We start from the raw sequence: 11,937 nt of genomic DNA, 5'->3' as shown, positions 1-11,937 counted from the left end.
GACAGATTTGTGACAGTGATGTCTAAAGTTAAAAGACAAGGACGTGGACTCTCCATTGTTCAAGTCTGACTGAGGATGTTGCCTTTAAACATCTTCTCTGCTCCAACGGTGTAGGTCCCAGGCACACATGCTGTTACAGCTCCCACACCTTTGCACCTGTGCTGTAGCACACAGTATTTGCAAAGATGGAGGTACAGACCTTGTGTCATGGACCCGGTGGCCCTTCGGTCATACAGCGTCCAGGCTGCTGTGGCAGCCTGAGGCCTGCTCCGATACATCCCTGCTTTGTTGATTCTATTGTCTACTGCGTCACCGCGCGCCACCCGGAAAATAAAGCCTGTCTGGCTGCAAGCTTAAACGTTGCAGCAAACTCAAAACCAACCATCAAACCTGATTCATTCACATCTGCTCAGTCGGGCGTCAAGGACAGGGCTTTAGGTTGGAGAGAAGGCACAGAAAAGTTCATTTTTTCCTGCCGGGAGCCAAGGGAACGGGACAGGACTCAACTTTGTCGGAGCCGCAGCTGTGGCAAGTTGCCCATTTAATTTGATCTAACTCATGTCTACCACTAACAGACATGTAACCTTAAAAAATTATAACTTTTAAATTTATTATTTTCAATCGTAGGTTGCTGTGAGAGCTTCTTCTTTTTGAGTTGAGGATTTTGTCCTTTCCTTTTAGTTAGTGTCTGTCTCTTGTGACAATGAGAATTATCAAGGTTTTATTTCTATTTTATTTTAATTGGGATCTTTTTTAATCTAAAAGAATAGATCAGCACCCCTGGATTCTGACTCTTCTTGCCCAAATAACTGTAGAAACTTATGTCACTCTTCTGTCTGATTGTTAAACATTTTTGAGAGTTTTCTTCTTACATTTTTTTCACTCCTGTTTTTCTCCTGTGTCTGACCTCCCATCCCTACTTTCTCTGTCTGTCTACAACCTCCACACCCCACGTTTGCCTCTGTAGGGCTACGGACCGATCATGGGGGACTGGAGCTTTCTGGGTAATATTTTAGAGGAAGTTAACGAGCACTCGACGGTGATCGGCCGAGTGTGGCTAACAGTGCTCTTCATTTTCCGTATCCTCATTCTGGGCACAGCGGCGGAGTTTGTGTGGGGGGATGAGCAGTCCGATTACGTCTGCAACACGCAGCAGCCTGGATGTGAGAATGTGTGCTACGATGAGGCCTTCCCCATCTCCCACATCCGCCTGTGGGTGCTGCAAATTATCTTTGTGTCCACACCTTCTCTGGTGTACGTAGGCCATGCCGTTCATCATGTTCATATGGAGGAGAAACGCAAGGAGCGCGAGGAGGCAGAACTCAGCAGGCAACAGGAGCTGAGCGAGGAGCGGCTTCCTCTGGCGCCCGATCAGGGAAGTGTCCGAACGACAAAGGAAACAAGCACGAAGGGGAGCAAGAAATTTCGACTGGAGGGCACGCTGCTAAGGACCTACATCTGCCACATCATCTTCAAGACTCTATTTGAGGTGGGCTTCGTTGTGGGCCAGTACTTCCTCTACGGCTTCCGTATCTTGCCGCTGTACAAATGCAGCCGCTGGCCCTGTCCCAACACCGTGGACTGCTTCGTGTCAAGACCGACCGAGAAAACCGTCTTCATTATCTTCATGTTGGCAGTGGCTTGTGTCTCACTCTTCCTCAACTTTGTGGAGATCAGTCACTTGGGTCTGAAGAAGATTAGGTTCGTGTTTCGTAAGCCAACACCAGCTCCAGCCCAATCTGAGGGCTCAACATCTTTGTCACCACAGGTGAAGAACCTGTCGCCCCTGGGTGTATCATCCCTTCAGAGAGCAAAAGGTTACAAGCCCTTGGAGGAGGAGAAAGCCGTAGCCCACCTCTACCCCCTGTCCGAGGCGGGTATGGAGGCTGGCAGAGCCACGCCACCTTTTGCACTAGAGGAGAAGGTGGATGAGGTGTTACCCCTGGAGGATATGTCTAAGGTATATGATGAGACTCTGCCCTCCTACGCCCAGACCACTGAAACAAGTGGGGTAATACTACAGGAGGAGGACACTGTGGAGGTCCATCCAGCTGAAGCAGACGGAATGGGGGAGAAAGCTCTGGGTGGGGAGGTGGCGGTAGAGCAGGTGGGAGCAAATAGGGAACAGGGAAGTCCAACAGAGTCCGGTATGGAAGCTGCAGATACGTTAGAAGACACCAGGCCACTGAGTAGACTCAGCAAAGCCAGCAGCAGGGCCAGGTCAGACGATCTAACTGTATGAACCTGAGACGAGGGGGGAAGAGAGAAGAAGAGGGGAAAGACAGGAGGGAGATCCTTTCCACTGAAAGTCTTAGCCTTGACAGAAGTTTGAATAGAAGGTAAAGCAAGAAGGAGTTGATTTTTTCTTAAGTACGTATGTGAGAAGCTAGATCTGAAAATATTTTTGGAAGATCTGGTACACAAACACCCCCAAACCAAGTTTTATTGGCAGTTTAAGGATTTAACCAGGAATGTCCCACAACAGTTTTTAAAAACCCATAAAGAGACGAGTGTTTTCACTTGTTTACTCACTGATACCAAGTCCTGTCACCAGGATGTCTCTGGGTTAGGTTTCTATAAATATGCACTGAACTGGAAGGCAGTGTTATATAGTTGGCACAGCTCTGTAGGTACTAGGGTGACGTGTGTGAGTGAACTTTAACCCAAACCACAGGGAGGCACCGAGAAGGAAAATCCCTACAGACAGTTTTATTTTCTTTTGCCAATTTCCTATTTCTCATGAACAGAAGGCTATTTTAAAACAAACACAAACAACTATTTCTGAAACTGTCATTACAATAGACAATGTATCAGTGAAGCTAAGGATAAAATAATATTAAGTTGAACAGAAAGTGAGCAGAGCTTTTACACCTATAAAATATTTCCTGCTTTCTACTAAACAGTGAAGTTGAACTTGAAGTTTATTTTCACATTTTAATAAACTAATTACCACATAATGTTGGTGAAATAACTATTTTTAAAGGTTACTTCTACCCACTGTGTTGTAGACATTAGCCTGTTAGCCATGGTGGCCTGTCTTCACGTGTTAACTTGGGTGAATCATAACAGGCATGTTTCACAGTAAGTCTTGCTCCCAACTTCGTCTCTGATGTGAAAAACTGTAGCTACATACTTCTGAGATTGTTACGATACTTCAGTAAACTACCCATGAGGCTAATGAGGTAGGAATACACATGCTGACTAGTGAAAAACTGTTCTGAGTATTAGTAGCTGGAGTATGAGTAAAACTATTTGAACGAAGCATGACCCTAGTACTTGTATTAGTATTCCGACATACATAACAATGATGATTGGGGTTCAGATTCTGACGAACCCCAGACCTCGAAGCACTACTACTATGGCTACTTCAGATACTTTGGTGAAGTATTTGACTGCCATAGAGGACTATTTAGATGTTTTGTCTTAAAACTTAGACCTAACTGCCTTTTTTTTAACAACACAACTCCACTCACTTACTAATTCACTTCTCAAACCCGAGCAGTGATGTATTATCTGGCTAGCCTGGATGAGTTAGCCTTCCTGCTAGCTGCATAACAATTTACTAGTTTCTCCTCTGAACAGCAGAAACGAACTGGGTTCCTGTAGAACATCAGGTTTATATTAAGGATTCTGCAGGGATTCTATGCAAGAAATAAAATTATGTAGACACATTTTAAGAACTATATAAATTTATAAACGTGCGAAAGCATTCCTGTATATATGCCATCGTCACTGTCTACTTTCACGGGGTACAATGTGAAGCAAGTAGAGTAACAGTGCCCTCTGTTGGATTATAGAGGAAGTACTCAAGAGTGACTCAAGTCAGCTTTGTTGATCCGGCTTTTACTACTACCATAAATTACCCATTGTACTGTGCATATATATATATATATATANTTACTATAAATAAAATCTTACCCCCAGCTTTAACCTGGAAACCTGAAGTTTGAATGTATCTAAATGAAATGTTATATCCCTAGTTTTTTTTTTTGTTTTGTTTTGTTTTTGTAATAGGACACATGTAGACGGGTCATGTTTTACTTGATAAAAACCTCTTTAGGTTTTAATATACTTTTTAAATATATAGAAAGAGTTTTAGTTACAGAATAGTTAGTTTAGACCTAGTTTACAGATTCATACAAGACTTACACCCTTCATAACATTTCACTTAGTCTCTGAACAAGAATATTTTTAAAGAAAAAAAAAAGTTCTTCCTTTTAAGGTTTAGTTTCATAACTGTTGGCTTTTGATCGGTAGACCAAAATGTTAATCGGTGTAAAACATAAATGTCTATCTCTCTCATTTAGATCTGCTCGTGCTTTGTAGTGTGATGTCTACTGGTCACGAAACAGTCGGCCTCGTTCTGTTCGATCAGTGAGTGAACTGTAGTGGTGACCTCAGGCCAAATCCCCTCTTTTGGTGCTGTACAAACAGGCATTCAGGCGATAAAGATCATGCACCATCAGCACAAAGTATTTAGGGAGGCAAGAGAATAAAAGAAACCATGCCCCATCATTGAAAACAAGCAGATTTGACCTGATCTGTGAGCTAATTTTTATACTTGACTTTATGTGAACCTGTACATAATGCCCTTCTAAAAGTGTACTTATTGTTGTTATGATGGTTTAGGTGTTTACCGAATAGTAAAACCCACATTATATTGTTATAACAAGTTCAACAAACAGAAAAAAAAGTTAGTCCTACAATTTAAGGATGCTTTTTAAAAATTAATAACAATTAAAAAAGCTTTTTTTAAAAACTAAGTTTATCAAATCTTATACTTATCACAAATGTTTCTCCTCATTTTCTGTCAATTATAACTCTTAAATGTGAACCATTGTGCCAATTGTATATTTTTGATGTGGGGAACTGAGCCCATTGTGATCATGAAGTTTATCTTGCCAGCTCTGTTTTTGCGAACATAGGTCATTGTAAACTCCATGTTATAGCACTGGGCATCATGTTGCGTAACTACCGGTATGTAAACACTCCTGAACTGCAACCACATGCTCAAACAAAGCCCTATGTGTGCACAGCCTCACACGCACACACACATTCTGCACAGAATTAGTTTTGGCAGAACGATTAATGCAAATGTGAAAACAGATCTGATCCTGTGTCGACAGACGTACCATAATCAATACATTGGCAGGATAATGGTATTTTCTGTATGATTTACAATCAATAGCTGCCTTGGTCCCAGGATGTTCAATAATTTGACTTCTTCATTTCTTGGAGACTGCACATGTTTTTACTTGCCATCTCATGACCCATGTTTAGCCAATCATCTCAAGAGAACCACGCCTTCTAGAGGTAATGCTGCATTATAGTCTAGAGTCTATGATGTCTATTCTGTCAGTGAAATGGTCCATAGTCACATTGAAATATGTTTGTACAACATTATTTTCTTCTGAATAAAATGACACAGGCCAAATAGATCATCTCATATCTAGAAACACAGCCCCGCCCTAGCAAAACTCCCAAAATCCATTGCTGCGGAATGTGACCCATGACCATATGAACTGTCTCACTGTCTCACTTATGAAATGTCTCACTGTTTCCTTCTCAGAGCATAATGCTGATCTTTGTGTATATCCATATGACTGGTATAGTAAGATATTTTTGGTACTTTTGCCTGTTTGTCTGTAAGAAGATACATTTTAGGTAAAAAAACAAACAAACAAAAAAACAATAATAATTTCTACTAACTTTAGTCTTCTTTTCTGATAGATGTGATGCATTATCTTCTTTGAATTATGACTGACACAATAAAAAATGTTACATGTGGTCTAAAGAGGTGTGCGTCAGGTTATCTTTTCAGTCACATTCAGGTACATGGAGAGCATCCTTATGAAGAAAAAAATACATATTTGGACCATGTATGCATTGACCTTGGTGTGGGGAAATTAGTGTAGTGTGTGTAATGTTTCCTGCCTTCAAAATGTGATTTAAAAAGAAAATAGGTAAAAGATATTTATAAGACACATTAATATACAGTATATATTAAAGTAGTCTATTCAACAAAACAATCCTCCTGCACTTCTCAGTTAGAATTGTATTTGTGTTTTTCCCGCTAGAGGGCATCACTGATCAACGTCCTCATGATGCTGCGGCCGCACAAGACAGTGAAAAAACAAAACAACCGACTAGACCCTAGTCTCAAAAGCATATAGAGAGCATTATACGTTTCAGGAAGTGTTTACTAGGATGAAATAATTAACTTCAACATGAACCAGTTAATGAATAGTTTCAGGACAAAGAAGCTGTTGTTTAGTTGAAGAGCTGAAAGTCAGCTGTATTTGGCCTGTGGCGTCACATGGTTGGAATTAACATTCATAGACTATATTACCATGTGTGAGAGACACACAAAATGGCTAGTCATACTGAATGTGCCAAAGGGAACTTGCAGTAAAGTTGACAATGTTGTCACAGTATTACATTTCTTTCCCTGAAGATAATTTTGCAGTATTACATTACTGAGAGAACCTCTCTCCTTTTTATTTCTTTAAAGGAAAAACAGGCTTCAGACTTTCATAGCTGTAGGTGAAAACCAGAAAGCCCAGTGTTTCAGTTTAGAGGAATCAAATTGCATGGCTGGAGTTCATAGGAGTTGTGTTTGTGTGTGGGTAGTACAGACTCTCATTAGAACAGAGGTGACTCTTCTGTTTTACCCTCACAGGATGGAAAACAAAGCTGACATTGTCTTGTCTTTTACCAGTATAACAGTAATTATACAGGAGGCTAAAGTGACAATGGGCGTGGGTTTGAATAGCATTACTGTATGTAGATGTTTGTCAAACATTTTGTTGGTAAAGAGTTTAAAAAACCTTCTTAAAGACGCCCAAATAATATGTGTGTTATTTCATCAATTTGTGAAACTGGAGCAAATGTTCAGGAAATCTGTTGTAATGTGATTTAAAAATAGGTCAAAGATTCTCCAGCCCATTCAGTCATCTGACAGCTGAGAGGAAAGTTAGCACTGCATTTGTTAGACTGGTGGCCATGAGATGACATGAATGGCATTCTAAAACTAATAGATAAATATGTATGTACTGTATGTCTCCTTCTGTGTGTATATTATTTTGGAATAATTTTGTTCGCATCTCTCATCTAACATAATGTCGTAGAACAGTGGCCACTGGTTTGTAAACCCCCACCTTGACATTTCACTTCCTGTGTGAAAACGTTATTTCCTATGTGCAGCTTTTATCGTTGGTATCTGACGAACAGATCAACGTCTTTATCACTGGACATCACATTTATTTTACTATCATATCAACAGTTTGGAAGTGTAGATTGAAAAACAAAGGTCAACGTCTAACGACACAGAGAGTTGGTAAGAAAGAGTGGGTGCATTTTTAAATGTACCCCGCACCATTTTCTATTGAGTATTTGAAGCTCATACAAATAAGAGTGGAAATGTTTTGGGGTTTTTTTTACAGTGAAATTACATTTATTTTAAGGTGTGATGGAAGGCTTATATCGATGTCTGTGCCCAAACAAGATGTTATCACTAATATGTTCCATGTTATGGATTACTTCATGTGCGGGTAAGTATGTTAAAATAATAATTTTAGTACCATAATTTAAAATGAATGGAGACTCATAGTGGAGGAGGTTTATCATGTGGTAAAAATATGTTCACGATCTTTAAAAAAAGTATTGACTCGGCTACAGCCGTGGTTTGATACTTTCATTTTTGTGCATTTTAAAAGCATGGGGTCGCTTTACAAGCTGAGGACACACCTGTTGAAAGATTCTGTTACCAGTGTGGAAGTGGAACTGTTTAGATTTTACTTTTTCTTTTTTCTTTTCTTTTGGCGATGATCGTTCACTTCCTGCCATGGGATCAGTGTGAGTAGAGGAAACTGTTGTTCATGTGGTTGGTTGGTCTAAAATCACCACCACAAGAGTCATTTGACAGTTTGGAGTTTTAGAAAACAGTTGTAGCAGCGGCTCAGTGAGTTCCTCTTCACATGTTGACGGTTAATAAAAAAATTGCCCTTCAACGCTTAGTGGTATATACAAACACAGCAGGAACATATAACTGTTGAAGATAAGGGGCCAAGAAAAAAAAAATGACTGCGTCTGGTTTGATCTTCAATGTTGTTCCTTAACCACCTACTGTATGTAATCATCCACCTATACCCTTTTGATTAATGTGATGACACTGATAACCCCACACAGCAGACAGCAGAAACAGGGAACAGACAGACCTGACAGGAGATTACTTTTGGTGGGGATTGAACACCCCCATGTGGGAGACAACCAAGAAAAAAACAAACATATTTTTTCTTGAACTGTAATGTTAGCGACTGTTGTTTAATCGTCTCTCAGAAGGAACCGACGTCTCAGTGCCAGTGGGCAGCACAGTGCCGCTGCACTGTAATGTGTCGATGAGCACCCAGGTCAAATGGAGCAGGAACAGAGTTCACCTGATCACCTACAGCCAGGAGTTCGGACTGCACTTCACTGAGGCTGCAAAGAGCCTGAAGTTTAACATGTCTCTGTATGAGAGTGATCCGTACACTCTGGTCATAGACAGAGCCCAGGAGTTCAACACAGGAAACTACACCTGTGAATTCGCCACAATCGCAGGAGTAGGGAAGCAGACGTGGAGCCTGACTTTGACGGGTGAGTCTGATCAGGAGCTCAGTGGGCAGAGGGAGTCAATGGAGCAGAAGAGGAATGTAGTCACTCCTACAGGGAGTCTGCTGGTCTTTACTCAACATGTTAGAGCAGACTGTTTTGTAAATACAAGATAATTATTTAATTATATGTATGTATCGGCTTTAGAACCACTGTCTGAGAGAGACACTAAAAACAAAGACGAAAGAGCAATCGAATACTCTGAACTGGACACACATTTGCATCTGATAAACTACCGTAATACTACTACTACTCCCTGTTAGCCTTATCCTTAACATTTGAAATTGAGTGTTTTAGTAAAAACTGAAAAACAAAATATCTTAAGGTAACTTGAGGACCAAGTGAATTACCAAACATCAGATTATAGTTTTTATCTCCTTCTAATTTTTTATTTTTTTATTTTCAGCATCAGGCCGCCTCGGAGCTGTGGAATGGGGGAGACTTGTGTTTCCTGTGGCCATTGTGGTTCCTTGCGTGTGTTTACTGATCTTCATAATATCTTTTGCACTTTTGCGAAGACTTTACAGTCGGCAGTCAGAGTGAGTGTGTTTTCCTTCATCTGCTGATGACTTTGCATTCATAATTTCTGCCTAAAACCACCGTAGTAAATTAAACACTGCTCTCGTTCATAGGCAAACGACTCCAGCTCGCACCACAGCAATGGTAAATACACACTGTAAAAAGTATTCATATTCATCAACAATGTCAACAACAGTTTGATGAATCTTCAACCTTTTGACAAGCGTGTTGACATGAGTGAGTTTTTAAAAATGGCTAAAATTTGTTAAATGCTGTTTGGGAAAATGTATTCAATTATTGTATGCACTATTGGCCTTAGTGGCTATCCATAATCAAGAACAGGAAGTAAAGCTGTACATCAGGCATTGCCAACCTGCGGCTCTTTGCCCAGTTTCATGCGACTCTTACGTTCATGTCAAATTTTATGTTTGTGCTTTTTTTACTCTCATGCCAATGGGCTTTGATGCAAATTTCTTAGGGAAAACCCAATTCACAAAGATGAAAACATGTATACAGGAAGTTTTAAAAGAGTGTTTATTTTTTTGTTCATGTGTGCCCATGAATATCATGCGGCTCTGCAGTAACACACTTTGTGTCTCTTAGCCTTTTGACCGGTTGGCCACCCCTGCTGTACATAAAGGAGCACAGCTTTCATTAGGGTGGGACCAGATTCAGGTTATCAGTTGCTTCTGTGCACGTGCATTCCTACTTCACAGACTGATACGTATCTATAGACCCACAGACTTAGTGCAACAGCAACCTGCATCATGAAGAACACTTGCCCAACATGTGTTTTTTTATTTATCTGTTTATCTGTTTGTTTTTTTTCAGTATCCAGAGCAAACACCGGACATGCAGATATATGAGAACTCTCTGCACGTCAATAAGAGTCAATCATCCAATTTTCAAATGCACCAGTTCGGACATCGGCATTGAGTTTGGTCATGTTCATTTATCATTCACTTTAAATGACTGACACAATTGTGCAACGAGTTGCAGACTGATTAATGTTGTTGAGGATTCACCAAAGTTTTCTACCAGCCACCATTAACATGCAGATTATTAATTAAAATCCACAGAGCTCCATGAAGCTAAAGTATGAGTTATATCTTTGTATTTTTCCATTATAATAATTTCATCATCTGGATTGGACACAAATAAGATCAGATGTGAAACACATCCATCCACACACACTTTTGTCATAAGTAAATGTTGATTTAATCTAAATTAATCCTAATTAATTCAGATTAATTATTGATCAATCCTGGTTAATTGTACAATATTTTAATAGTTTGACAGCCTGCCATTTTTTTTGTTGTTGTTTTTTAAGCATAACTCCATTTGCCAGACCATGTGGTTTAACACCAAAATGTTGACCCTGTACAGACTCAATATAACAACTAAGAGTTGGTGTAGAGCAACTGCTCTATTTTTAGCTTCTGACTTCCACTGTGAATGTTCCACCCATCCATCCATCTATCCATTTTCATCCGCTTATCTGTTACCGGGTCGCGGGACTGTGAATGTTAACTTCTGTTATTATCAGTTCTTATTTTCTTGACTCAGGAGGAAAGGCTAAGGGATAAGATGACATTGGTCAATAAAGGTATAAAATAGACTTGATGATTCCAAGTATGTCTGAAGAAGATGTGGCTCTCAAGATGGATTTTTATGGGGGGAGTTCTATGTTTGTGCATATAGACTTTCCTAACAATTGGAAATCAGGAAGTGAAAGATATTCTCAGGTGCTGCTGGAGGGTAACACCCACCTGCTCAACAAGAAAAAAAGCACTAAACAAAATACACAAAAGGGTGTTTGAACGAGCAGGTAATCTGATATGAATATCATTTGCGCCATATAATAATATTCCTTCATAGCAGTTTATAGCAGTGGCCTAAACTGGGTGAGAAAATGCTGAAAATTAGTTCTTAGTCTGAAATGCATTAAGGCTGATCTACATGGTTTACAGACAGCATCAGATGTGATGGCTGTGTGGCTGATCTACATGGTTTACAGACAGCAAAAAGCTTTGGAACCCCCGTCCATCTGTACATTGGAGGTGGCGATACTCTGCTGAGCCTGTTGAAATATTTGTTGTATTATACATATACGAGTTGAAACTTGTTTCACATCTAATGAGCCTGTGCAGCTGTTAAAGTCGCTCTGTGTCTGGGGAAAAACACGAGATTTAGAGCACTGACAGAAGAAGGAGTTTATTATAAGAAGAATGCAATAGCTTTGTACAATAGAGTTCTATCGAAACCTCAGTCGACATGCAGTCAACAAACAGCAGAGACAAGTGTAGTCGTTTTAATGCATTATTAGTCATGTGAGGTACATAAGTACACACTCAAAAAAAAAGATTATAGATAACTGCCAGGTTTGGTTTCCTGCGGACCATCGGGGGGAGCCACTATTTGTAGGAATGTACTCTCAAGTGAAAGTATGGAAGTAGTAATGCAAGTAGAGAGGGATTGCTGTTGCTTGAATACCACATATCTACTGTGAGTTCCCCCCTCGTATGTCAAGTTTCAGTGTTTTGGGTAAACACAGCAACACAGAAATAAATATATAAATAATACAAAACTGAAAACACCTAAAAAAAAAAGAAAGAACGACTTCAAATGTAAAACGTAAGTATTTCCAGCTACCAACTTCTGAACTTAATATGAAGGAATGACTTAGGTGATAGTACGTCTCACCACATGAACTACAAACCTAAAAACCTATTTCTACAATGAATGCTAAACAAAACTATTTTAACAGAA

General features: G+C 39.8%; 2 protein-coding genes across 4 annotated transcripts; both read left to right on the top strand.

Moving 5' to 3' along the window:
- The first annotated feature begins 467 nt into the window (after positions 1-467).
- LOC103392116 (gap junction alpha-8 protein) lies at positions 468-2,503 on the top strand. The gene has a single exon (XM_008328658.2). The coding sequence runs from the start codon at positions 983-985 to the stop codon at positions 2,240-2,242; it is 1,260 nt and encodes a 419-aa protein (XP_008326880.1). The 5' UTR covers positions 468-982; the 3' UTR covers positions 2,243-2,503.
- Positions 2,504-7,188: 4,685 nt separating this feature from the next.
- LOC107989789 (uncharacterized) lies at positions 7,189-10,786 on the top strand. 3 transcript variants are annotated; one of them, XM_017039845.2, is made up of 6 exons: positions 7,189-7,336; positions 7,464-7,550; positions 8,338-8,634; positions 9,056-9,188; positions 9,282-9,312; positions 10,000-10,786. In XM_017039845.2, exons 2-6 carry the CDS (start codon positions 7,469-7,471, stop codon positions 10,102-10,104), a joined length of 648 nt encoding a protein of 215 aa, XP_016895334.1. In that variant the 5' UTR covers positions 7,189-7,336; positions 7,464-7,468; the 3' UTR covers positions 10,105-10,786. The 3 variants fall into 3 exon arrangements, with proteins under 3 accessions (XP_016895334.1, XP_024919690.1, XP_024919691.1); XM_025063922.1 differs by having other exon boundaries at positions 9,282-9,405; XM_025063923.1 differs by lacking the exon at positions 7,464-7,550 and having other exon boundaries at positions 7,211-7,336.
- Positions 10,787-11,937: the final 1,151 nt, after the last annotated feature.

The sequence above is a fragment of the Cynoglossus semilaevis genome, chromosome 16 (genome assembly GCF_000523025.1).
Source record: "Cynoglossus semilaevis isolate Cse_v1.0 chromosome 16, Cse_v1.0, whole genome shotgun sequence".
Lineage (NCBI taxonomy): Eukaryota > Metazoa > Chordata > Actinopteri > Pleuronectiformes > Cynoglossidae > Cynoglossus > Cynoglossus semilaevis.
The sequence above is the reverse complement of the archived record's forward strand: the minus strand, read 5'-3'. Positions and strand labels throughout refer to the sequence as shown.